Genomic DNA, 25,866 nt, shown 5'->3' on the forward strand with positions numbered 1-25,866 from the left:
AGAGCTTCGCCTGCCCCTTCTTGGGGTGGGGTACACCGATCCCGCCGGCATCCCGCTGCCCGCCTTCGGCAAGGCTTTCCTCGTATTTTCATCGTCCAGAAAGACGCGGTGAACTAGAATCGATTTGTTCTCGGTACGGCGGGTATTCCCGGCAGCGACGTCTCACCGCCCGCTCCCTGCTGGGCGGACCCATCGCCGGGCTATTTCTCGGGGTACCAGCGCCCTCGGCCGGCACTCGACCCGAGGAGGGAAAAGCCTTAGCGAGCAGAGCTGCAGCGCCGGAGCCCGACCCTTCAGAGCGAGGGCGGGCAGAACCAAGCTCTTTCTTGGGCTGCGCCGGTCGTGAGCAAGAGCGAGCCTTGCTCCGCAGTGGGAAGGACTGCTGCCAGCTCCGCACCCCCAGGGCGGGACAGAGCATCCCACCCAAGGAGTGCAAGGAAAGGAGGAAAAAGGGGAGCCCCCTCCCCGTTTCGCCTTGCGGTGAGTGAACCAGGGCACGGCAGCGGGCGGGGGAGAAAGGAGCGGCGGCACCCGGCGCTCGGGGGCCGAGAGGAAGGGGATTGGAGCAGCGCTCGGAGAAGCGGCGGGCAGGTCGCGTCTCCTCAGCCACCCAAAGAAGGCCACCAAAACACGTGCCACCACTCTAGATCTTTAACAACTCTTCTTGAGGCACTTCGCAGAAGTCGGCTAGTCCTTAGCCGATCATCCCAGCCAGCAGCTGGTAGCGTTCCTCCCTCAGCGCTGCAGCCTGGACAGCCCAGAGTCCCCGGGCGGCAGAGAGGTTCCCGTACTAGCAAATACTCGGCTGTACGCCGCTAAAGTGCACACAAACCGATTATATTTTCTTTTCGAGCAGAAAAACGGGCAGCAATACCGTCAGCTCAACCAGCTCTTCGTTTGCCATCAGCTGCCAACCGGGTGAACAGCAAGATGTTCGTCAGTGTTACGTCCCACAACTTTCTGACAGCAATCAAACTTTTTCAGGGAAAAATTCTAGATACATTGTTTTGCATCCAGACCGCCCTGGGCGGGGGGAGGGGGGGGGGGGAAGAGGGGAATGGAAGTGGGGGTATATTGGGGCCATAATGTACTCCAAACCCGTACTGTAAGCAGTTGGGCATTTTGTCTCCCCAGCCACTCCTGCACAGACGCTGAGCGGGAATGATGGGGAGGAACTGGGCTTCTTAGATGAGCTGCTCCTCATTTATTACATATATTTGCAAAGCACCAGGCTCCCTAGCTTTAAAAGACCTTGGGCTCCACCAGTTAATTTTAACTATCTGCTTAAGGTCTAACAAGCAAATTATGACTGGAGAAGAGTGGGAGGTAGCTGAACTCAGTGCACCAGCCATGCATCACTGCCCCCCATCCCCCAAACAAGGAAAAGGGATGACTTTGGATGTTCAACAGGTTATTGCTAAAACAATGAATTCCTTCGTAAGTTACCACAGTACGGTTACAAGACGTTTAAAAAGATTAATAGTTCAATGTCTATTCTGAATTGGAGACTTCTCTGTCCTCCCTCCCTTCCCCCCCCCCAAAAAAAGGTACATTAAGATACCTAAGTAAGCTGAACCTTAGCCTTTCAGTAATAGGTATTTGTTTTATTAACACTACAAGGAGACAGTAAATTCTCACATCCACTAGAAGTTTATAAAAGCCTCCAGATAAATTTGTGCATTTTTGTGATTAAATATGTCTTATAGCTTAAAAGCATTAAAAGTTTACTTGAGTTGCAATTTAAGATCATTTTGGCGAATTCCCAAATTTTTTTTTTTTTGGGGGGGGGGGGGGGGGAGGAATGATGCAGGGGTGGTGGTAGGAGGAAAATTCACAATTTTAATCTGATTCTTTGACCCTAAAGGGTTTGGTCTCTTTTATAAAAACTGTTAAAAACACTACTCTGAGCCCTTAGATGTACCATAAAGAAATTTCCTATTATGAATTGCAATATTAGTATGATCACGAACTTGTCTCTTGTCTGCACTTATCCTGACCAGACCCTAGCTCTGATGAAAGAGGAATTCTAAGATTTTTCTTGAAAAAGAACAGCATTAGATTCTTTGCTATGTATGCTAAGAGCTAGAGAAAAGAGAGAACACCTTGAGGGATCTGGTTCCAATAAATATTTTCTTGTTGGAGTTTAGTGGCTTCCACTGTAAAACAGTAAGCTTTCTCATTTCCAGCATTTCCTCAGAACTCAGAGAAGTTATTCGTAGATGTCTGTGAATCTTCACAAGCAGCTAACGTTCTGTATCAGACAATAAAGCTTCCTTTATCCAAACCCAATTCAGTTAACTTAATTTAGTTAGCTCCTATGGTTTCAATGTTCATGATGAAATATAAGCCCACTGCTAAAGAGGATTGATCAAGAATGCCAGCCAAAACTGGAAAAAATCTGTTATCTCATGATAATTTTAACCTAAGACTGTAGTGTAATAGTATCTAGAAAATAAGTAGTTGATTAGACTACTGAATGCATGTATACATCGACGACTTATATTTAGGAAAGTTCAGTTTTAGTATATAAAAATGAATGGTTAGTCACCAGAAGACAGCAGCATTATGCAGCTGGGGGTGGGATAAAGTAGAAACATATGGAAACTTCCAGTGGGTTTCCAAGTCTTACTTCATGCAAACAGCATTTGAAAGATACTGAAGTTACACGGTCAGAATATCTGCATTTAGGTTGCACTACAGGAATTTAAAATGGGATATCTGAGATCCCCATCTATTAATATTGACTCTACTGAGTATATTGTATATAAAAAAATGCTTCCATTCTCTATTCCTCAGAACAGATTTCAGCTGTCAATGACAAAAATTAATAAATACCTTAAAAAAAAATAAAGAAAGAAAGAAATGCATTTTCAAGTGGATAGGACTACACAGTTTTGCTGAGTACTCTCCAGGTGGGCTTCATTTTGAACTTAATATGTCAAAGACAAAAATTTTGACTTCTGTCTGGTTGAATAGATTCCAGTAGTAACCTTGCTGAAGGATACTGACTGCTACCAGGTTAGATGAGATTTTTAGGCTGCTGGTTGGGTGTTTGCTCATGTACGTAATTTACTGCATCAAAGGACATGACTCATTTTAGATGTTTGATTATAATATTAAAAATAACTTGATCTCTTTCAATTTTATATGCTATGCTATGCACAGAATTCACCATTTCATTTGTCAGTTTAAGAACCATTTTCTGAAAACCAATAGTGATGTGCTTGAGTTTCCCCACCTCCTTTTGTTCAGTTAAGCATCTCCAGGGTTCATTTCTTTGTTTTTTTTCTTTTTCTAAATTGTTTTCAGAATGTTCCTATATCAACAGCACAGAAGCCACTGTATTCACTGGTTCTGCTGGTAAGTAATGAGCCTGCAACTGTGTTCCTGCAAATTAAGGGTCTCCAGATTATGAACCACATCCAGACATTTTTTCTTTTTAAATAAATAACGTTTCCCTAGCCAAGTTTCTGTCAGTAATTGAATGCCAGGAGATGTTTAATAATTAGATCCTCAAACTATTCCTGTAGTTCTCATTAATTGTACAGGCCAGTATTATTATTCCCCTCTCCTAAAAAAGTAAGTTAGGAGGATCGGAAAACATTGCTGAAGCTCAGGGAAGCTAGGAGAAAAAGGAGAATATAGTGGCCTTGGCACAAAGCAAAATGTATAGAAATGCACAGGAAAATACACTCCTGTACTCTTTCTCTGTTTTCAACTATTAAAATATATCTCTAGGCATTACAATATATGGTTTTATATGCATCAGTACTGAAAAAAAATGATAATTCAGATAAGCAGAATGTGTTTTGGAATATACAAACTCCAGAGATAGCAAAGACGCGTATGCTCTGTCCTTAAGTATGCATGGAGAAATAGTGCTTTCAAAAAGTCAATCCTAAATTAAATCAAAAATCCAAAACAATAGTTAAGAGCACAGAACAAAGTAATGAATTAACAGACACTGTGTAAGCCTCTGTAAAAACTCTAATTCAGGTAGGCTTTCAACACTCTGAATTCTTAAGAGAAAGAAAAGATGTGACATGCAATTAAGTATGTACCATAAGTACACCAGGGAAAAAAATAAAGGGACTTACGCATGAACAGTGTGTGAAGTTGTGATAAATTGTTTATAGACACGAGCATTTGCAGAATAAGACTTGCATGCCAGAAATTGTAACCATTCTTTACAGAAGAAAATATTGGCTTAGAAAAATCTTTGCCCCTTCCCTATTATCATTAACTTTTGAGTAGTTATAGAAGTTTAGGAGAGCATTTCAAGCCATTCTATACAAGCCAAACCAAACTTCACAGGTCTGAACTTGGTTTTGTTATCTAGCTTCTATTCTGGTTTGCTCTCTTCATACTTAAAATATTAATTAGTATTAAATTATATGCTCATCTGTGGAAATTAATTAGGAAATACATCGGTTTTATGTTTATACAATTGAATACTACTATTGCCAGTATTTTCTGTTCACATAAGGATTTCTCCACAGAGGAAATCATTTTAGATGTAGATTCAGCTTCAGTAATTTTCATAGGATATTTTACATTTTAAATTACTCATTATGTAAAAGATTGTAGAAATGTGTTATGTAGGGAAGACCTAGAAGGGAAAGTGACAAGGACTACAGAGATTGAGCATATTTCTTTTCTTTTCCAGAGTTCCAGAATTAAACATTACAAAGCAATTCAACACATTTTTGTCCAGGAGTGTAAATCAAGACTGAATTTCCAACTCTGGTGTATCTTCTCTGATTTTTATTCTCTGTTCTTGTACAAAAGATGTCAAAAAACACAACAGAGAACTCAAATTACACTCACTCAGCTCTACTAGGTTTTCTCCTGGGTAGCATTTCACTGATCACTGTTGTCATGAATATATTAGTATTATGTGCAGTGAAAACTGAAAAGAAGCTGCAAACAGTCAGCAATTTATACATTGTTAGCCTCTCTATTGCAGATCTTATAGTTGGTGCAGCTGTTATGCCCCTTAATATTGTTTATCTCCTAAACAGCGTGTGGACTCTGGGCCTAACAGCATGTTTGTTCTGGCTGTCAATGGATTATGTGGCCAGTACTGCATCTATTTTCAGTCTCTTCATCTTATGCTTAGACCGTTATCGTTCAGTTCAACAACCACTGAAATATCTCCAGTATAGAACAAAAATGAGAGCATCACTGATGATTTTGGGAGCTTGGTTTCTCTCTTCCTTATGGGTCATCCCAATCCTAGGGTGGCATGATTCTGCTAATGATGAGAAATGGAAAGGAAAGGCAAACTGTGAAACTAAATTCTCTGATGTCACTTGGTTCAAAGTGTTGACAGCCATTGTCAATTTCTATCTGCCCTCTATCATAATGTTATGGCTCTACTGTAAAATATTCAGAACTGTTCGAAAACACTGCCAACAGCGAGAAGTCGTTAATGGATCACACTGCTCCTCCTATGAAAGCAAAAGTGTAAGTCATGGTAAGACAAAGGACAAGCAAAATATTTGCCTCCAAAAGCAAATGTCACATGAAAACACATCTCCTGAAGATGAGCAAATGTCGTCTGAGCCCAAAAATATGGCAGCAAAACTTCATTTCAGAAATTCTGACAAGACTACAAAGGCTTTTGTTAGCAGAAGTAACAGCAAAGCCTTTAAATGTAGCTGTTTGCCTCTCACCACTGCTCAGTCTGAGCCAGACCTGGATACATCAGGAAAGAAGAGTATGTGTGTAAAAAAGGACAATAAAAATGAAGAGGATCCTCACTCACAGGAAAGTGACTTAAGTGCTGCATCAGACAGTGATACTTTTACAGAGAACACACCTTCTGGAGAGCAATCTAATCCTAATCCTGATAGAGCCTGCAGTCCTCAGGAAAATACAGAGAACAGGGATTCCAGAGGACTGACTTACCTGAGGAAAACCTGGCAAAACCTGCATACTCATTCCAAAAGTCATCTTCAAAGACTGCATGTGAGCAGGGAGTGGAAAGCAGCTAAGCAGTTAGGGGTCATAATGGCAACCTTTATGCTGTGCTGGATTCCCTATTTTGTATTATACACGGTAACAGTTTTCCAAAACAGCGAACAATTTTACAAATTACGTATGTTCACTATATGGCTTGGCTATGTGAATTCCACCTTAAATCCATTCCTGTATCCTCTTTGTAATGAAAATTTCAAGAAGACATTCAAAAAGATCCTTCATATTCAGTAATATCAGACTGTTCGTTTGGTTGGTTGGTTTTTGTGAGCTAAAAAGCAACACATAAATATCAAACAAATGAAATGTTCCAGTTTCAAAGGCAGATGCTATGAATAAAGTAGAAGGCTTTGGAAAACTAATTTATAAACAAGTGTTAGTAAAAGTGGGAAATGTGCGTATAAGAGCTTTAACACATTTGAAGATCTAATTCTGATAAGGAATCTGAAAAGCTCAGTAGCCAGTCTCAGAACTGTTACACTACTGTAAATATTTTACAATTTGAGATTCTCTCTTTCATCATATAGAACAAAACTGAATATATGAAAAGAGATCATCAGGGATTATAAATTATTCAGATAGGGAAAGGGCAGAAAGAGAATATTGTTTCTGTGATTGGACAAATGTTTTTTTCTCTTTTAACTTACTGCTTTAAACAGGGAACACACTGCTTGTGAAGAGAGATCTTCTGCAGAAAGAGGTACTTTGCGTAGTTAAAAAAGAAGCTTCTACTCTTTGAAAAAATCCACCCTGTTTATTTATAGCTTTCTCCTTTTTTTGTCATATTGTAACTTACAGTGTCTAGTTAATATCATGCTTGCTTCATTTATACCAGTACATTTTAACTTCACTGAAAAAAAGTAATATTTTTATGTCCTAGACATTTTGCTAAGACATTCTGAACTCAAGATAGTATCAAGAAGGGTAGGCTGTGGTCTCTAAACTTAGAGAATGTAGCTGATTATGGCCTATATGTATTTTATTCTTCCTATGACTTGGCAAATAGCCTAAGTGTGCAGCAGCAATGCTAATTCATATATCCTTATGATGGGCAAACTCTTCTCGCTACAGTGAGACAAAGTCATAAGCAGTAACTCAAGCTTGCAAAATAGGAAATAAAATACACGAAGTATTTTTACCTTTCCTGTCCTTAACTTATATAAGTCATGCCGTAAATGCTGTTAAATATTTTGAGAGAAACAGAATGATAGAATACTTAAGGTTGGAAGGGGTCTCTAGAAGCCATTTAAATACAACGAACAACTCAGAGCCGTGCTTTTACAGTGTCCTCAGGGCCTCATCCAGAATTTCAACAATATACATTTGTGAAAAGGGCTTCCTTTGAAAAAACTGCAAGGCAGCTTTGACAGAGAGGTTTGCAGGTAAGTTTCACTCTAGCAGCTCTAGTCATTCCCTTGTTAAGCCATTGATTTAACTGTTTCTATGTATGAACAATGCAGTGAGGTAAAGCTTACTTTCCAATCAAAGGATTAAAACATAGTTCCTTAGCAAAAGAGTGCATAGTCACCTACATTACATGAGCTAATTTATCAGGAAGCTGATGATTTAACAGAACAGTTACATCAAAATAAACCAAAGTCTGCAGATCAGGAAGGAAGATGGAGAACTGAGTCCAAGGAGATCTCTGGTCCTGTATGGTCCAAATATGTCAAGACTCCGTACATTTGTGGTACACTAGTAAAACATTCATTTCTATACTGTGATGGAACTAAGCGAAAGAAACATTTTGAGCAAACACTATATCTGACCTTTGGGGCAGAATTGCTATGGGACTGCCTTCACACTGTTAGTTTTAAGAAGACCAGAACCAGATAACTTCAGCAGCAGACGTCATATTTGCATACAACGGTGAACTGCATTTAATGGTGAATTTTCCATACATTTTAGGAAAGGTGACTAGTGAGGCATCCTGAAAGTTCAGTATGAAAAGAATATATACTCACTGTCATTTTGCTGTACTGATGAATTTACCACTTTCAGAATGTTTGCTTGCTTCCAAAATAGCTGTTAGTTAACAACAGAAGTCTGATGGAACTGTAGCTGTTTTAACAGAGTACTGTCAAGAGTTTGGTGGGAAAAATGAAATGGATGTTCTGTGTAATACCTTTATTACATCAGAAAAGAAAAATGGTAATAGTTGCAGGAGTAGTTATCAATTCTATGGTCTTATTGGTCTTGAGCTACTTAGAGTCTTTCTGTGCCACATATGCCTGTTTTGTAAGTGATGACAAGACTTAGAAGAACAATTAAACACTTAAGATATTTGCATCATGCTTATAACTTTTTGATACAGTACACTAAATAAATGCAAAGTATTATTATTCTTTCTGTTTTATATCTCTTAAATAAATGCCTGAATGTCAAAAGTTGTTTTTAAAGAACTTAACAATAAATGAAGGCCTAGTATCTCTGCAGTTTTATAAGTAAGCGGTTAGCTTGATATTTGGAAAAATACACTAAATGAATAAACTTAGACTAATGTATCAAACAAGGTTCAGAGACTGATTAAATTTGGTCTTAAGTAGTATGCAGGAATGACTGCAATCAGAGAACTCTAATATAGAAAAAAATATGCCAAAAATATACAGATAGAATATAAAAGTAGAAACATTCATTCAGAAATTATGGCAACTTTTTCACTGCAGGAACAGTGTCTGTACAAGTAATGCAATAAACCTTCTTCTTTTAGACAACAGAGCAGCGAATTTTGAAACATATGCTCTTATTCAAGGCCATTCACAAACAATTCTTAAGATCAATAGCCATTCTGCTCTTTTTTTTCTATTGTAATGTGCAACAGCATTTCTAGATAAAATAGATAGTAATTAAGGTGAGCACTAAGGAAATTAAAAAAACAGCATACTGATTCAGCCACAGTTACTAATCTACGGCACTAGAACACAATAACCCAGGGGCTAATTAGATTATCAAGAAGTGCTGATCATGACAATCGCCTTTTCTGACTTTAAAATATGTTAATAAATGAAACAGCAACTGTAACAAAACCAGTGAAATCTGGCATAAAAAAGATCACCATTAAAAATCAAAGCATACTGCTGGTATGATAAAAAACTATTCAAATATGGAAGAGCTAAAATTAAACAAATAAGCTGCTGTCCTTTCATTTTTATCCGTAATCTAACTGTGGCAAGTACAAAGATGGGGAAAGTTGTCATAGTAGACTTCTCTGATGTGGTAAATACAATCGGTAATAACAAAACAGGAAAATTGGAGACTTCCTGTTTTAAGCTTCCAGTTAGCAAAGTATGCCACAGGATTTATCAGTTTCTTTTACTGAGAAGCTGTGACAGGCAAATCAAGGTAAGGAATGAAGAAGCCTGCTGCCATGTGGGGCTAAGCCTCCAGGCGTGGTTTCCTACAAATATTTTCAACATTTTCCAGTTAATAACCAAGGTCAGAGGAGTCACAGTTTTTGAATATAATGAATTTCTTGGACTGAAGTTCTACTTTGTTTAGGGTGTGGTTAGAACAATCGACTTTAAGAGGCGGAAAAATATACTCACCCTTCCATGTTTCTTTGTGTCAATGGGGACATCTAGTGGGAAATGAGAAGATTGGGGGATTCTGCATCAAGTAAGACATAGCATCCAAGTTTGTTAAAGGAGGGGTGCAATTAGGAAGTGGATCCTGACATGCACAGTTAGTCTCTTCCAGGTACAGATTTCCCATTTAATGTGTCTTTGCTGGTCTTTGTGAGGTTCCTGTCAGCCACGGCAGGGTGTTGAGGCTCCTCATGGAGCCCAGTCCTGAAGCATTTCAGCTGCTGCCCTCACTGTGGTGTCATCCAGAGCAGGGTTCCCTCATGCAGGGTGGTGATGAGTGTTAAACATTACCAGCACAGGTCTCAACCTGCCTGGAAAATCCCGATAACCCACTGTTGGTGTTTTTCTTTTCACCTGTTGAGCACGGCTTTCTGTGCCTAAAAGCTGGGTTTTAAAACAGCTTGTTGACCACTCATTGAATCCGTGTCTCACTCAGATTACTTCTTTTGACAGGTCTCATTGAAGGTAAAGACTTCAGAGACAATGCCTATATTGTGTTAGGGATTACATATATTGGCAGCAGCTGTGGTACCAAGTATCATGGATGGCATAACTAGGCTGAGGGCGTTTGCTGACATAAAACTGGGAATGTCTCCAATGTTCAGTCACCATGCTGACTAAATACGTTTGATAAATCTGGAATCCTTGAACACTTCACTACCACATCAGCACCGTATTCAAAGCAGAACATCCTTGTGCAGATTGATCTAGCAGTCACAAACACAGAGGAGAGAAGGGTGGTTTTTAGTCCGTACTACTTCACAAGCCGTAAAATGAGCGTACTTCATATCTTCTCGCCTGTTCATACAGTTGTTACAGCGAATGCAATCAGGACGGCACAGAAAAGAACCCTCGGAAACAGGGTCAGTTTCGGCTGGGCTACCGCGGGCACTACCACGCACCACACACCGCCGCCACAAGGGGGCAGCGCTGCGCTGACTGACTTTCCCGCCCCGTCCCGCCTCAGGACGGGCGCGTGCGCAACGGTCGCTCCTCAGCCACGCGCCGTCTCCCTTCCCGCCCTCCTCGGTCACGTGATATAGGCACGGCAGCGTCATGCTTCGCGTCAGCTGGCAATGCCGGAAGTACTGCGCGCTGGAGCCGGTGAGCGGCCGTGCGCGGTCGGGGGCAGTCTGGCGTGAGGAGGCGGCGGTGGCGGCTGCCTTCGGGCTCCCGGCTGCGTGCCCCGAGCTCGCTGTGCCCCGGGCTGGCCTCGGTTCCAGAGCGGGAGCTGGGGTTCTGTCACGGAGGGCGGGAGGGAGTTTGTCCCATGCAGTGCCGCAGCGTGGAGGAGGAGGCGGCGGCGGCCCCGCGGCAGGGCTGCGCGCCCCGGGCGCAGAGGTGGCAGCTCGCGGGGCAGCTCGTCCGCAGGTGCCTCAGGCGGCCTTTGCGTGACAGTAGTAATCTTTCCGGTACCTAAAGAGAGCTGATAAACGCTAGGGAGACCGACTGCTGACACGGTCTGATAGTGAGCAGTTTTAAACTAGATGAGTCGGGAGGTTTAGTTTGGATGTTAGAAAGAAGTCCTTTTCCAGTGAGCAGTGAGGCGCTGACGCTGCTGCCCGGAGCTGTGGGTGCCCATCCCTGGAGGTGCCCCAGGCCATGGAGGGGCCCTGGGCAGCCTGAGCTGGGGGGCAGCCAGCCCATGGCAGGGGTGGGGCTGGGGGCTGCAAGGTCCCTTCCAACCCAACCGTGCTGTAGTTCTAGAAATAGGGAAAGCTTTCCATGCTCCGAAAATAGGCTTGATAGCAAGCATCAGGTGAGCTCGATGTCTAGCTCAGCTTTTCTGAAAATGCACCTTAGGTAGTGGTAGGAAATTCCAATCTCTTTTGGTATTTAAAGGGGAGGTCTTCAGAATAGTCTATATTCTGTAACACAGAAGAATTGGAACTAGAAGTGGAATTTTGTAGAAAACATAGGTTTTAAGACTTTTTTGTGAATCTGGTTTAATACCTGTGACTCCTTGATGGTTCTGAAGGGTATGTAACTGCTCATCATATTCTTAGACAGATTACATCCTCCCTCAAGGAGAGGACAACTGTTATTGAAAGGCCTGCTCTGTTGTTTTCTCGATCTATTTTTCTATTAGACTAGTTTTGAATGCCTGCATGTTTAACAGCAAGTGCAAGAGCTTGCACTAATGGTAGCGCATCTTTTCTTCTGGTTATTGTTGCTCATTGCACTTGTGAAATTTCCTGCCGGTTACAGAACTCAGGAGTATCTCTAAAGCATATTGGAAAATCTTTTTGCTTCCAGCTCGCTTTGCAGCTGGGCTCTTGTGAAACTCAAGGTTCCTGATGTCCTCTTTATCCCTCATGTTCTCCTTGTGATTGTTAATACTGTTAGAAGCCATGAGTTTCTACCTGCAAGTTCTACAAGATGTATGTCCAACACGTATAGATGTAATTTGTTACACAAAATTTAGCTTACTGATCTTGCATAAGAAAGCATGGGAGCATTTACATGCCAGTACATAAGACAATATTTTCAAAAGTGTCAATAGGTCAGAAATGATTATCTATTCTGTTCTGTTTACACATGCATAGCATAGTGAGGCCCTCTGTTTCATAACAACAGCTCTAAGTACAAGTGTAATGTAAATAAGTAGGATGTTGAAGTTCCATCCCAGTGGATGTTTTTAGGCTGGTATATTCAGTGTGTGGTATGTGGCTGCTAGGTGTTCTCATCTGGGTTCTTGGTCATTTAAAATATTTGACCAGTGTGCTATGTTGGGTATGTCATGTATATGTAAATAAATAAAAAAGGGAAGGGGGATAAAATGAAAACTTATTCCAAAGGCTGTAAAAGAACAACTTTGTAAGGATGTAGGTGAAACTTTTATTGCTTACCACATCAATTTTACACTGGTGACATCTTTAACTTAAAGAAAATTCAAAATGAGTAAATATCTAGTTATCATAGAGCTCGTTTGGCAAGGTCATATTGACTTCATGTTGCTTTTTGTTATTACTTAGCACTTTCTATGATTAATATTTTCCTGAATTTGCTTCTGAAAACGAATCAATAGGAAGAGAAGAGGATGTTTATAGATTGATCTTGATCAGGCAGCTAATGAAACTCTCATTAAAAGTTTTATTATGGACATCTTGGCATGACATACAATGCAACATGGCTCAGTTACTGCTAATGCCTTTCTGACGCATGAGTGTTTGCCTGTCTCATGATGAGCTATCATTGTTATTCTTCTTGAAAAATAAATTCTGTGAGGTTTAAGACCTGCATAGTAGTAAAATTAAAATTAGCTGGTTATTAATATGTAGGTATATGTGACTTTTACATCATAAATGCAGGAAAAACAAGGTTTATTAAAATGGTCAGAAAGTGCCATGCAGCTGCTTCTACCTTGTATAGCCATTGTATGTGCAAGTGTTAAAGAAAATGATTTTCTTTATGCTAATAAAAGTGACATGAGAAGGCTTTTTAAGTAAGCTGTGAAAAGTTATGGTACACAAATTCCAGCTATTAAAAATGTAAAAAATAAATGAAAAATAAAGTGAAATGAAGCAAAAAGAAATATTGTCTATGCCAGTTAAAGCAAGACATTGTGACAGAACCATATATTTATCATGATGGAAAACATCAAGCCTATAATAGAAGAATACATTTCACAATTTACCCAGAAGTAAGGAAAGCCTTTATGGTCGGAAAAGGAGAGCATCTCTATACACTTAGAAACAATAGCATGGATTCCTCAAAGACTTTGCTTGAGAAATACTGTGAAAGGAAAAACATAACTGCGTCTTTCTGATTAATTTGAGAATTTCTTTTAAAGAAGAAGCTGGCAATTTGGCAGTCATTAAGAAATGAAAACAGCTTTTTTTTTCCTCCCATTCCAAAAAGCATGAAGAAAATCTGCAAAAGCTATTTTCATTGCACTGAGTTTCTTAAATTTCCAGAGGAATAAGGTTTTCTCTGCTTTTCACAACAACGTGTTTTTAAAAGAAACTTATCAGTTAAGTGTAATGTGGTTGTTGGAGTATACATTCATACAGCTTATCTGCTTTTACAGAATTCTGTTTGTTTGTATGTTTAATAGTGAACTACGATCATGGCAGCAGTCAGTAATGAGTCCCACCATCCTGTAGATCCTGGAAGTTCAAAGCTGCAGTTTGCTCCCTTCAGTAGTGCCTTGAACGTAGGATTCTGGCATGAGCTAACCCAGAAGAAGCTCAATGAGTACCGATTAGATGAGACTCCAAAAGTTATCAAAGGATATTACTACAATGGTAGGTAGAAACTGAACATCTTTCTTAGTAGTTTGGGTTTCTCCTGTTATTCCTTTAAATATTCGTTTAACGTGTTCTAGATATTTTGCTGAAACATTGCTAGGATTAGAAACAGTGCTGAATGAGATGGGAATTCTGGTGTGTCCGTGGGTATCTTATAACCCAGTTTAGTTTCCCTATTTTTAAAAAATATATGTATTGTAGTTTAAAAGATGCGTGTTGCTTCTTTTTGGCCAGGCGATCCATCAGGTTTCCCAGCTCGTTTGACGTTGGAATTTAGTGCCTTTGATATGTAAGTATGTACTATGGCTTACTTTAATTCACATGTGGAGAAGCTTTGCTTGCATAACAGTAACATTATGACAGAGTATCACTTGGGAAAAATTCTACAAGAAAATAAATTCTCTTTTGCATGAACTTTATATCTGCGGAGAGTGTTTGTGACTCAGTTTGTGACTAACTCCCTGTTTTTGAAACAGTGTATTCATCTGAAAGGCCAAGTTTAAAATATAGTGACAAGTCTCAGTTTTGCTTACAGTTCATATGTGTTTATTTAATACCCGTTTTTTCCCCACATTTCATAGGCTCTTTTGTGTAAATAATGATTTTGTTCATCTGATTTCTGAGTAAAGCTTTTTTAAGGTCTTTATAAACTAAAGATTCTTCCTTAGAATTATGATCTCAAAAAAGCTTTTACAATCTCTGGTTGTTACAGTATCTTTGAAAGTAGTATTTAACTGGAATTTCCTATTTTTGCTTTTACTCCCAAGGTGAAGCTAGAACAAAGTTGTTCAGTGTATGCAGCAAACGTGAGATGAGAGGAAGTCTTTCTTTCCATCCAGTTTTCATTTTGAGCAAATGCCTGAATTAGTATAACATAGGAACTGGAGAGATGTCTTCATAGTCAATGCTTTTTTTTTTTTCTTAATTGGTGGATCACAAAGTTGTAGATCACAGAAGTGAATTCCTCTGCCTTTTCAGGGTACTAGGAGTTCTAGCAAGGCTTAGTGTTTTTTTTAAATTATTTCATGGGACACATAATTTTTATGTAAGGACTTCCTGATATTATACTGAAAGTGTGTTCAGCAAAGTGCAGTTGGAAGAAAGCTGTGGTATGGGAACAACAAAATCGTCAGTTTGGAAGAATGATGTTAAAGGAGTTAAATCAATCAGATCTGTGAAATTAGCTACAGAAAATGGGGCCTCCAGCTAATGATGTTACGAACTACAAAAGATACTAAGGCTTCTGTCTAGTTTAGACTTCCTTTGGGGAGTCCTTTTAAACGTAATGTTTTGAGTATTGACATGCAAAGTTCAGTCTTAATTTTTTCTTAATGTAAATCACATTTATCATTAATTGTTTATATTTGAATTCGTCTTTGAAATCTTCCTTCAATCTAATTCAATACTGCCTTGCTAGAAAAATCCAGATTCCTCATGTATCTTGAAATCATTATGTGGATGTTCTCTTGCACAGGTTCTTACAGCAATCCATATTTAATAAAGCTTATCATAAAAATGTTTTCAGTAGAGCTCTCTTTAGCTTTTGTTACTGTGCCTCACTGTTTCTCAATTTTTGGACAACTTTACCCTGTAGGAGAGCAATTGCTACTGATCGTGTTGAAGATGTTAGCACACAATTCCCAGTGTTCTCTTTCTTTCATTCAGGAATGCTTCAATACCAGCACGTTGCTGTCCTGCTTTTGGAACATTGTATAATACCAACACTTTTGAGACTTTCAAGTCCTGTGATAAGAAATCACTTTTGGAAAAAGAAGCAAATGAGGTAAGGTTAAAATCAAATCAACTGGTAAAGAGATCTGGTTTGAAAATAGCCAGTCCGTTGCTTTATAGTCAACTGCTTTATAGTTTCTGACCCGAATATTAGAGATACTGTCCAAACGCACCCATATAGTTTGGATTTAACTTACGGTGAGAGAAGTTTGATATTTGCTTTTTTACTGTTCTTTGCAAGAGAATAGCAAGTTGATAATTATACTTGGCTGCTTCTTTCAGGGTTCTACAAAGTTGTGTTTTAAATTTAATGGTTACTAGAGCTGCCAGTGACTTGCATCCTATAGGTCATGTTTTTAATTTGTTACAACATCCAGAAATCAGGAAGTGTCTAGTTTAAACTGAGTTGCTGCAGTCCTATCTATGTGACAAAGTGGTGGGAAACAGCCAGAAATTTGAGATAAAGCAAGAGAAAGGTGGCTGCCAAAGGAAGGGGCTTATCTGCTTGTACTGTAACCAACTAATTTAAATGTCATGGCTTAGGGGGAAGAGAAAATCAAAGGCAACCTCTTTATTTTTGAGATGCTATACCTTGACTGGTAGTAATCTTAGATTACATTCATTGACTGCCTGCTGTCCATGGATAACGAAGTTTTCATGTATATCTTCACTTGAGGCCTGTATTCCTGTGGCATAGTACTTCCAATTAATGACAGACACAGTGCAGTCACTCTAATTATCTTCAGAGAGCTGACGAAGGTCAGAAAGCTTTATTCACTCTTGCAGGGTGTTTGTTTATTAGTCTTTTTTTAAGACAAAGAACGAACACTTGTTCCTCGTGTATGTATTATAGCTTCTTGTCTCACGAGTGTGCAGTGCACTGCCTTCTTGATTGTCTCAATTTTTTTAGTCAAATTTCATAGTAGTTTATTTACATATCTAGTATATGTAGATCCCATGAATGAAGAAGAATAATAAAAGGCTATATTTAGTAATACAGTATGTTCTGTATTGTGATATTGTTAATGGTTCACATGCATGACAGACTTGTGAGGCTGTTTTTGTTTCATTTAATGTTCCCCAGCATTTGTAGCTGCTGTGTTAGTACATGGCTGTATTACCTTTAGTCCTTTTAGCATTGATAATGGTTTGGATGAGATCAGGCATGAAAAGATCACAGTGGATTCCTGGGAGCGTTCATGTCAATATTTCTTCTGTAGCTGGAAGAACTGAAGATCTCTATGGCTGTTCTTATGCTTAGTATTTTGTTTCTCTGTCCTTTCTCTTCCTTCTTGCCTCAATTATCAATTACAGATATGGGAATCAATAAAATCTGGAGCTGCACTTGAAAACCCTATGCTCTTGAACAGGTTCCTGCTATTGACATTCGCAGTGAGTACTGATACTGTATCTCAGAGCACTGAAATGGAAATGAAGTAGTAGTTTCTCTTAGGGGAACTTGTGTGTTTGTATTACCATGTTCATGTTATCAGGATCATTCTTAGTCATTCCTAGACATTTTTAAATGTCTCAGAACATTTTAAAAAAAAATAAACCTAATAAGCCATTCTCATGTACACATATAAAAGATCTTATAATATATTCTTTAAAAAAAATGCAGATGCCATCTCAGATTGCAAACGTATCTGAATATGACTGCCTTACAGATATTAGTAAAAGCAGAGCAACTTTCATGTTTAATGCGTTTACAATTTTAGTGCCTAATGCTCCATCTAACACACTGGAATTTGGTACACATATTGTCTTGATTAGAAATGTATATAGAGGATAGAAGTCTTTAGTATTTTTGTTGTTTTTTTTTTCAAATCATGACAGTGACTTGTCAAACAAGAGCTATGCTTAGTACAAACAGAAATTTTCTTCAGTTTGTATGTTTCTTATCTAATCTTGGTTTTTTGTTGTTTTTTTTTTTCCCAAGGATTTGAAAAAGTATCACTTCTATTACTGGTTTTGCTACCCTGCTCTCTGCTTCCCTGATGGAATACATATAATTCAGAAACCAGTGTGTCTTGGTGACAGGTTCTCTTTAAATCAGGTATTCTAAATACCAAATGTTATGAACTCTGTACTACTGAGTAGATTTATTGCCATATTAGTATTTTTGTTAGCAATTAAATCTTAATTTCTTTTAAAACTTTCACTTTTCTCATTTTTGCTTCCTATTTTTTTTAGTTAACCCCTTTTTCTGTACAGAATCTCTCACCTGAGCATCATTTCAGCTTTAAGTTAGATGCAGCCATAGCAGACAGTTCTTGAGGGGAAGTAGTTATAGCTGTGTTTTTGAAACTTACAATTATTTAATGGAATGTTTTAAAAGGAACATACTCTGTGAGTGATTAGGAGCAATTACCAAATTCTTAATAAAATGTATGATTTGACAAGAAAAACGTTGATAGGAAGTAATTTTTTAGAGCATCTAACTATGTTTTGTAGTTTGTTTCATATTTCAGTGTGAAAGGACAAAGAGTCAAGTTTTCCAAATACCTTTTTTCACCGTGACAGAAGTTGATGTGGAACTTGGAATGGTTTTTTGATGTTGTAACAATCAGTGAGAAGCAGTTTTCTGTTGTTTTTTTTTTTAGTGGAAAATACTTGTCTTATTCCCAGAATGCCCTTACTACTTCTGTAGTAATAAGCACTGTAACAGTGTTGTCATTTTCCAGAAAAATTTGACTGAACATTGGAAATGGATCACAAAATGTACTGAGTGATTGTTAAGTCTGTGGTGTTATATTGTGATTAATATTTGTCAGTACTTAAATCTATATTGAGTATTCTTGCAGTTTGGAAACAAGTCAGAGAACTTTTGTTTGCTAATAATAGAGGGGAGTAGATTTACGTACTTAGCAAGCTACTGTGACTTTCAGAATGAGATTTCTTTTTTTTGTTGTTTTTTTTTGTTGGTAGATCAGTGTGCTGCAGTGGTAATGGTGTACCTGTTTCAAATTTGCGTTGACAGTTGCAATTTTAGCAACTCACTTTTTAATCTGTTATTGTGGTAGTAATGGACTTTAAAATTTCTGAATACACTATATTCTATAATAATCATAGAATGGTCCAGCCTGGCCTTGAATGCTTCCAGGAGGGGGCATAAGGAAACATTTCAATGAGTGTTACAGTTCAAAGAGTGCTACAACTATTGGTTTTAATTGTCTTTTTGCTTCTAGATTCAAGCACTTCAGAAAGCATATGATGAGCTTTGCCAGACGGAAGGGGTCACAGCCTTTCCTTATTTTTTAATCAAGTATCATGACAATTCTGTGGTTGTATCTCCACTCAAAAAGTGGGATGGTTTCTTTCAAGACCAAGAGGGAAAGGTAATGAGTATTTTACATCTTTTTATAACCTATAACATACTTAATTTACACATGATTTGAAACGTGCATGTAATACTGAATTGGGCACATTTGTTGGCCAGTAAATAGACTGGGTAAGTAGCTGAAGTCTGGCAGCTTGAATTGACTTCTGTGTCAAGAGTTAGTGTCTACATCCTTAACCAGAAGCCAAGTTACATCAAATTAATGGTCAGCTTGAAATTTAAGTTCTTCATGCTCTTTTTACTAAAAACTGAGATTTTAAAAGGTAGTGTAAGTGCAGTAGTGAGTCACAGGCAAGAGAGCACTTAACTAACTTAGGGATTTTTTTAATGCAAGAGAAATCTGTAATCATCTGGAACACATTTCTTTGTTAATGTTCTTTTTTGAAGGGATTTGCCAAAGTTTCAGAGCTATCAGATACAATTTCTTGAATCAGCAGTGATACTGACACTGAAATTTGTCAGTATTTCCATGAGCCAGTTGAACTTGCTCCCCTAGAAGAAAAATGTATTTGGTGTTGCTGAGTTAATTTACTGCTAGTTTATGAAACTAGGTCAACTTTCTAACAGGTCTCATGCCTTCCTGAGTCAGCAGGTGCAAAGCAGCAGCAGTATATGGCTGGAGGGGGAATAGGGGAATGGGCCCTTGCTTCTCCAACATTTATGCATTAGATTGACTTAATTGCATTTCAGACTGTTTCTAGAGACACCTCACTGATGTAGCAGAGTTACAGCCAGTCACTAAGTCCATCAATAGGTGAAGCAAGAACCAGGAGAGAGCTCTATAGATGTGGGAGAGACAGATAGCCCTAGTGATGACTGAGTTCAAATTTTCAGCATATCTAAAGGTGACATCTTTCTGATTTCTGGTTATGCTTTGGTTCTGCAGTGAATGCAAAGGAAATAAGCTCTGTGTTTAAGTGCCTCAGTTAAGTGCATGCTATAACACTGGCTGAAGATGAGATATAAATAAAGGAACTGGGCATTTCGTCTCATCTTGAAGGGTTGGCTTTACAACTTATTTTTATATTGTTTTATTTTCCTTTGACTTCTTGCTGGATTGTCCCCTTTCACTTTTTGATCATCCCAAAATCAATACAGAATTTTGTTTAAAGAATAATGCTTTCCTTATTAGGATTTCCTCAGAGTACCTCATTTAAGGAAAGCAAGGAAGGCTAATATATTGCAGTGAAATGTGAATGTCTGTAAAGGAGCTAAAGTGAAAGCTCTGAACGCTCTGGCAAATGTTTTACTGAAATGTAGTGTGACCATGCAGAAAATGTATGTAAAAAAAAAAAAAAATGTTAAATATATGTGTAGTCATTCTATGTCCTTATGTTTTACATTAAAAATGCCAGGTAACCATTACTGTGAACTGAGTATCAGTATTGATAGATGACTTCTCAGAGCAATTTTATTTGCAGGTGACAGTTGGAGTTTATGATCCGTGTAATTTATCTCAGTATCCAGGATGGCCACTGCGAAATTTCCTGATCTTGGCATCACATAAATGGTATCTCTTTTATTATTTCCCACAGAGAAATACACTACTGATTCATATCTAATTAGGCATTTTTTCCTACATGGTAATTTGCTTGCATCACGCACCTGAAGCTTAACTTGAGTCTCAGAAATATGCAAAAATATATGTGATGGCAAAAAAAAAACAACCACAAAAAAGCAACAAAAAACCCCACTACTTTTAACTTTGAGATCTCTTGTGTTCAGTGGTTCTGGATTTGCACGTTACTGTCGTAGCAGAACTATTATGTCATGGCCTGAACTGATGATTGAGCACCTGGTGAAGGGGGTGGCTGGCCCAGGAAGCACAGATGCAAGCAGTTCACCTGTGCTTCCTACAGGACCAGAAGGAGTGGACCCTGAGTCCACCCCTCGCTGGGCTCATTTAAGGGCCAGCCTCCCAACTGAGGACACCTCCTGGATGAAGGCTGCTTCCTGAGAAGGAGTGCTCTGTAGCCAGAGACTCTAATCACCAGTTGGGTGAGTCATTTTTTTTCCCATACATGATTACTGATATTCCTAGCGATACTTTACTGGTATCACAAAGAGCTTACCAGAAGCGGTTTCAGTGCTTTCAAGGACCAATAACTGTTTTTCACTTCAATCAGTTATAAATTCCTGTTATTCCTCATCCTCACTTGTGTACTTTATCTGGAAATACATGCTTCAGAGCCTGCCAATACCCTCTTTTAGGCTCTAGCTGTTTCAAATCTTGTTTGAAATATTCGATGATTTTTAGGTAATTAATTAGTGCTAAGTAATAGTAGACCTAAGTTTTGAAAATCAGATGCTCTTACGTTTTCTTGTAACATACCTTCTGATTTATTTTTTGTTGGGCAAGAGTTGAATAGGAGATGCTTTTCAAATACTAGAGTATAAAACTATCATTTAACTAAAATTGGGTTACTGTAACAATAACATAATTAAGTTGTATTTTCATAGTTTTGACTTCTACATTTTATTACAGAAAGCACATCAGGAAGGAGAAATGCTCAGTTAGGTACAGCATTTTCTGGACTGAAGGATGTACAAGTACCCAGAGTGCTTTATACATTCTAAGGTTCGTTGGTTTTTAGGCACTAAAGCTCTAATTCTTTGACTTATGGAGTTGAATCGTTAGGAGGAAAGAGGGTATTACGTCAAGAACTAAAAAAAAGTTGTGCCTTGGGGAAGTGCAGGTGTATGTCATGTCACTTAATATGTTTTCTGATACAGTTTGTCCAGCAGCTCTGTATAAATGACAGAGGACATACTGTCAGTGTCATTTCATTGGAGTTGTCATAGTGAAGTGTGATCATTTACATGTGCTAAGCAACTCTTTGTAGCCAATGAGAGCAATAGTGTTCCACTGCTAACAGAAAAAGTCTTGTTCAGAATCCACAAGCGACTGAAACTGTGTAGTAGTGTTAAAAGAAGTTCCTTTTCTATCCAAAAAAAAAAAAAGCAAGTCTCTCTGTATGTATTCTTTTTAATTGTCAGGGGCAATATTCTCCAATCAATTGAAGTGCTCTGCTTCAGAGACAGGACCATGCAAGGGGTGAGAGACATAACACACAGCATTATCTTTGAAATAAAACTTCCACAAGGAGCATTTGGCCCAGGTAATCCATTTAAAAGAAAAAAAAAATCCTTTTTCTGCTTCCTCCTTCTCAATCACTGTGAAGATGGAAAAAATAACACTATGAAATCACTGCTATCACTGCTTACGCTTAATTTTCAATTCATCTGAAATAATTATTGGAATGTTCTTTAAAAATAAAGGTGAATAGGCTTTCTTTGTTACTGAATTAGTAATAGGATTTGCAGGATTTAAGGGGAACATCTGAGGAAAACGTTGTTGGAGAAATACAGAAGTCAGGTAGCAATTTATAGTATCTTGTATTACATGAAGTGATTTAAAAAAAGCCTTTCTTAAATTTCTGCACAGTCCCTCAGCAGATGCTTATGATAGTGAATTTCTGTGATGCGTATTTTTCTGTATATTTTAAATATAGTAGAATTCTCTCCCATTGTGAGGGAGACATGTATTTTAAAGCAATCAACTTGTTACATTAGAACATAAACTCAGACTTAATTTCTGTCTGGAGGACAATATCAATTTTTTCTACTTTGTCTAAGAAGTTCTGGATGCTTTACATATAATAGCTGTGAATTGTTTAATTGTAAAAATAGCATATGTAATTCTCTACTGAATTTACAGATGGAGTCTAGGTAACATGATGAGATGGCCGAGCTTGGCAAAACTTTGTAGGGAATTCTGAATTCACTGAATGCTAAACATGGTGGTCTGTTTGACATTCAGGATCACTACACTTGATGAGGAATGATGGTATTTTCATCTTAGGTATAAAGCAAGCTAAGCAGGCAAAAGCAGCATGTCAGGCATCTGATACTGAAGTGCTTCTACAAGAAGCCCTGCTTTCATGAGATGTAAACCAGCAACACTTGCGTAGCTGCATGAACTAGGTTAAGGTGCAGCTTGTTTACTTACAGATTTCTTTCTCCAAGAATTTTAAATCCAACAAAACTTCCTTTTTTATCTGGTTTTGTTAAGGCTTTCTTTTTTTTTCCTTCTTTCTTCATGAAACAGATTGTCCAAAAGCTGTTGGATGGGAGAAAAACCAGAAGGGAGGCATGGGTCCAAGGATGGTCAATCTCAGTGAGTGTATGGATCCAAAAAGGTTTGGTTTTCATCTTCTAAACTTCTGTAGTTTCTTTCCTTGGGTTTTAGTGATAACAAGTTGAAATGTGAAATGCAAGGATTCTGTCATAATCCATGCAGTAATGCATACGCTGAATATTTTGATACGGCAATATATGTATATACTGTGTGTGTATATGTGTATATATACATAGCAATATATATATCATGTAATCTTAGGCCCTGTTGCGGATGTGCACCTCATTAGAGCAGATTGCACTGTAAACAGTAGGCGTTTTTGCGGTTTTTGACTGTAGCTTAAATATCAAAAGCATTATGTTTAGTGATCTGATTAATGTTTGTAAATATCTTAAGTGTGGGAGTCAAAGAGACATGACCAATCTCTTTCCAGCAGTCTGTGGGGACAGGACAAGGGGAAATGGCCATAAGCTTGAGCATAGGAAGCTCCGCACCAATACGAGAAGGAACTTCTTCACAGCGAGGGTGACGGAGCACTGGAGCAGGCTGCCCAGGGAGGTTGTGGATTCTCCTTCTCTGGAGATATTCAAGAGCCACCTGGACTCCTACCTGTGCAGCCTGCTGTAGGGGGCCTACTTTGCAGGCGGGTTGGACTCGATCTCTAGAGGTCTCTTCCAACCCCTACAGTTCTGTGATTCTGTAAAATTTAATGCAGTGTGGATCGTAGTGTTATAGGCCTATTGTTTACACTGAATTCTGTAATCTGCAGGTTGTTAAGTATAATGAAAATTAATATAGAGGACAGTTCATACTTTTGCAAGTGTTAGGATGTGACAGGAAACAGCTCAGGAAACATGACCTTAGTAATTTTTATTATTTTGCCCATAGTAGTATATGGACAAGGGATTGAAAATGGTTTAGCTCTACAGCCTTTTGACTCTTCTGCTTTCATTGTCTACATGTGTGTGCTTGACTTCCTGACACTGTGAGAGGATGTTGATCTAATGGTTTAGGTTAAGATATTTTATCTAACAAACTAAGGTTTTTTTTCTTGCAGTTGTGGCAATTTAGAGTATGTTTGTAGACATTGGAGGAGGTTCATGTGAGGGATTCTAATTCCTTAAGTAAACGTATTTTCCCTACTTGTGAAGGCTACTCCAAAAGTAATGCCTCCTACTTTATTATGTTGGCCCATGGTGTCCGAGGTGGATGCTGGCTGTATGGCAGTAGAGGTTGAGCCTTCCCACCAGCATTCCATCATGCTTTGTTGCTGTGTGACAGATAGCAGCAGAGGGGCAGTCTGATAAAACGATGTCTGATGTGGAAATGTGTATGAAGGAAAGGGATGTAACTGAATTCCATTATGCATAAAAAAGGGCACCCATTGGCATTTGCTGGCACTTGCTGAATGTTTATGGAGACCAAAGTGGATGTTAGCACAGTGAGGCCGTGGGTGTTATGTTTCTGCAATTTTGACAGCGGTGTGAAAGACAAGCCACATTCTGGACAGACATGCACATCTGTCACCCCACGAAATGAAGTGCACCTTAATCAATTCATCCATGTGAACTGGCAGATTATGACCAGGGATCTGTGCACAGAGCTGAATATCATCTTCAGTGTCTTGGAAGCGATGGTGGCAATGTTGGAATATCATAGAGTTTTTGCCAGGTGGATCCCATAAATACTCGCACAGGAATGGGAAGAACACCATATGCAAGTTTATAGGACTTATGAGGCTGAAGGTGACGGTTTCCTGGATTGCATCGTTACTGGTGATGAGACTTGGTGTCATCATTATGAGCCAAAGTCAAAACGCCACTCCAGGGACTGGTAACATGGGAGTTCCCCATCAAAGAAAACGTTCAAGATGCAGTCCTCAGTGGGTAAAACTGATGTGCACTGTTTTTTGGGACTGTAAAGTGGTGATCCTTCTGGATTTCCTAGAACCCAGATAAACCGCTACGTCACCACGCTGACTAAACTGAAGGCTTGAACTTCTAGAATCGGGCCGGAGAAGAGACAACCTGAACAGACAACATCAGTTCAGGCTGATGAAAGATGGACTGTGTGGGGCAACATTGTCCTAGCAATGTCCCATCACAGCAGCTGTGAAACAGTGGGTCACTTCTGCTGGTGCAGATCTTGACAAACACAGCATGCAGGCTCTTGTTCACTGCTTGCAGACTTTTCCTGTTGTTGTTACCTTAGTGATTTGCTATTCTTTAAGCAGCACAGTCACCGTTTTTACAAGAATGTTATAATTGGTGTTTGGCCAGCACATTCCTTACAGGAGAAAGTTTCAAAGAAATTGAATGTATTCGGTGTATTTAATAACTAGTAAGCAAACTGTAACAGAACAGTAATTCTGTTGTGTGTGTACCTACATATCTCAATGGCAGAACGGCTAAAAGGATTTGTAGCTAGTGCTCCTCAGAATATTGTGTTGTGTTGTCTCACAAGTGAACGAGCAGCAGAGAAAGTTGTTTCAGGTGTCAATGGTCTCCACCTTAAGTGGAGATGAGCCTGCGAGACTAATTTTTTCAAATTACCTGTATGTTGAATTGTTTAAACTATGTATTGATGCTCTTGTTGGCATGGTATTTTCTGTTCTAAGCTGAGATATGCTTCACTCTTAACAAGAAGGTACAAGTATTCCTTCTTTCTTTCTATATATGTATCAGAGTTTTATGTACGTTCTTTTGCAGAAGGAAAAGCTCAAATTAGATATGTCAGCCTTATTGTTTCTATTTCTTATCAGGAAAATAAAGCAGCCCCCTCTTCTTCTCTTGGCCCATTTTCTCCACAAATTGTATATTCTTGTTGCACCTGAATGCCTTCATG

At 38.8% G+C, this 25,866-nt stretch overlaps 2 protein-coding genes across 6 annotated transcripts in view; both read left to right on the plus strand.

Moving 5' to 3' along the window:
- On the plus strand, nt 487-8,427 carry HRH1 (histamine receptor H1). Its single transcript, XM_021409687.1, has one exon. It carries the CDS (start codon nt 4,789-4,791, stop codon nt 6,211-6,213), a length of 1,425 nt encoding a protein of 474 aa, XP_021265362.1. The 5' UTR covers nt 487-4,788; the 3' UTR covers nt 6,214-8,427.
- The window catches only part of ATG7 (autophagy related 7), a 105,070-nt gene continuing 89,766 nt past the window's right edge, over nt 10,563-25,866 (plus strand). For 2 of the 5 annotated variants that reach the window (XR_002442560.1, XM_021409683.1), the window contains exons 1-10: nt 10,563-10,667; nt 13,621-13,810; nt 14,048-14,102; nt 15,479-15,596; nt 16,859-16,936; nt 17,484-17,600; nt 18,733-18,882; nt 20,306-20,394; nt 21,882-22,003; nt 22,993-23,083. Coding sequence is in view for 4 of the 5 variants with exons in the window: in XM_021409683.1 (XP_021265358.1) it covers nt 13,633-13,810; nt 14,048-14,102; nt 15,479-15,596; nt 16,859-16,936; nt 17,484-17,600; nt 18,733-18,882; nt 20,306-20,394; nt 21,882-22,003; nt 22,993-23,083 (998 nt within the window). In the remaining variant the exon portion in view is untranslated. Of the gene's footprint in view, nt 10,668-11,385; nt 11,543-11,593; nt 11,945-13,620; nt 13,811-14,047; nt 14,103-15,478; nt 15,597-16,858; nt 16,937-17,483; nt 17,601-18,732; nt 18,883-20,305; nt 20,395-21,369; nt 21,463-21,881; nt 22,004-22,992; nt 23,084-25,866 lie in introns of those variants that run through there. The other 3 variants (XM_021409685.1, XM_021409684.1, XM_021409686.1) reach the window with 3 other exon arrangements.

Source organism: Numida meleagris, chromosome 11 (assembly GCF_002078875.1).
Source record: "Numida meleagris isolate 19003 breed g44 Domestic line chromosome 11, NumMel1.0, whole genome shotgun sequence".
In the NCBI taxonomy this organism is placed as follows: domain Eukaryota; kingdom Metazoa; phylum Chordata; class Aves; order Galliformes; family Numididae; genus Numida; species Numida meleagris.

Coding starts and splice junctions, on each gene's coding strand:
- HRH1 (XM_021409687.1), top strand. CDS start 4,789: ATGTCAAAAAACACAACAGAGAACTCAAATTACACTCACTCAGCTCTA.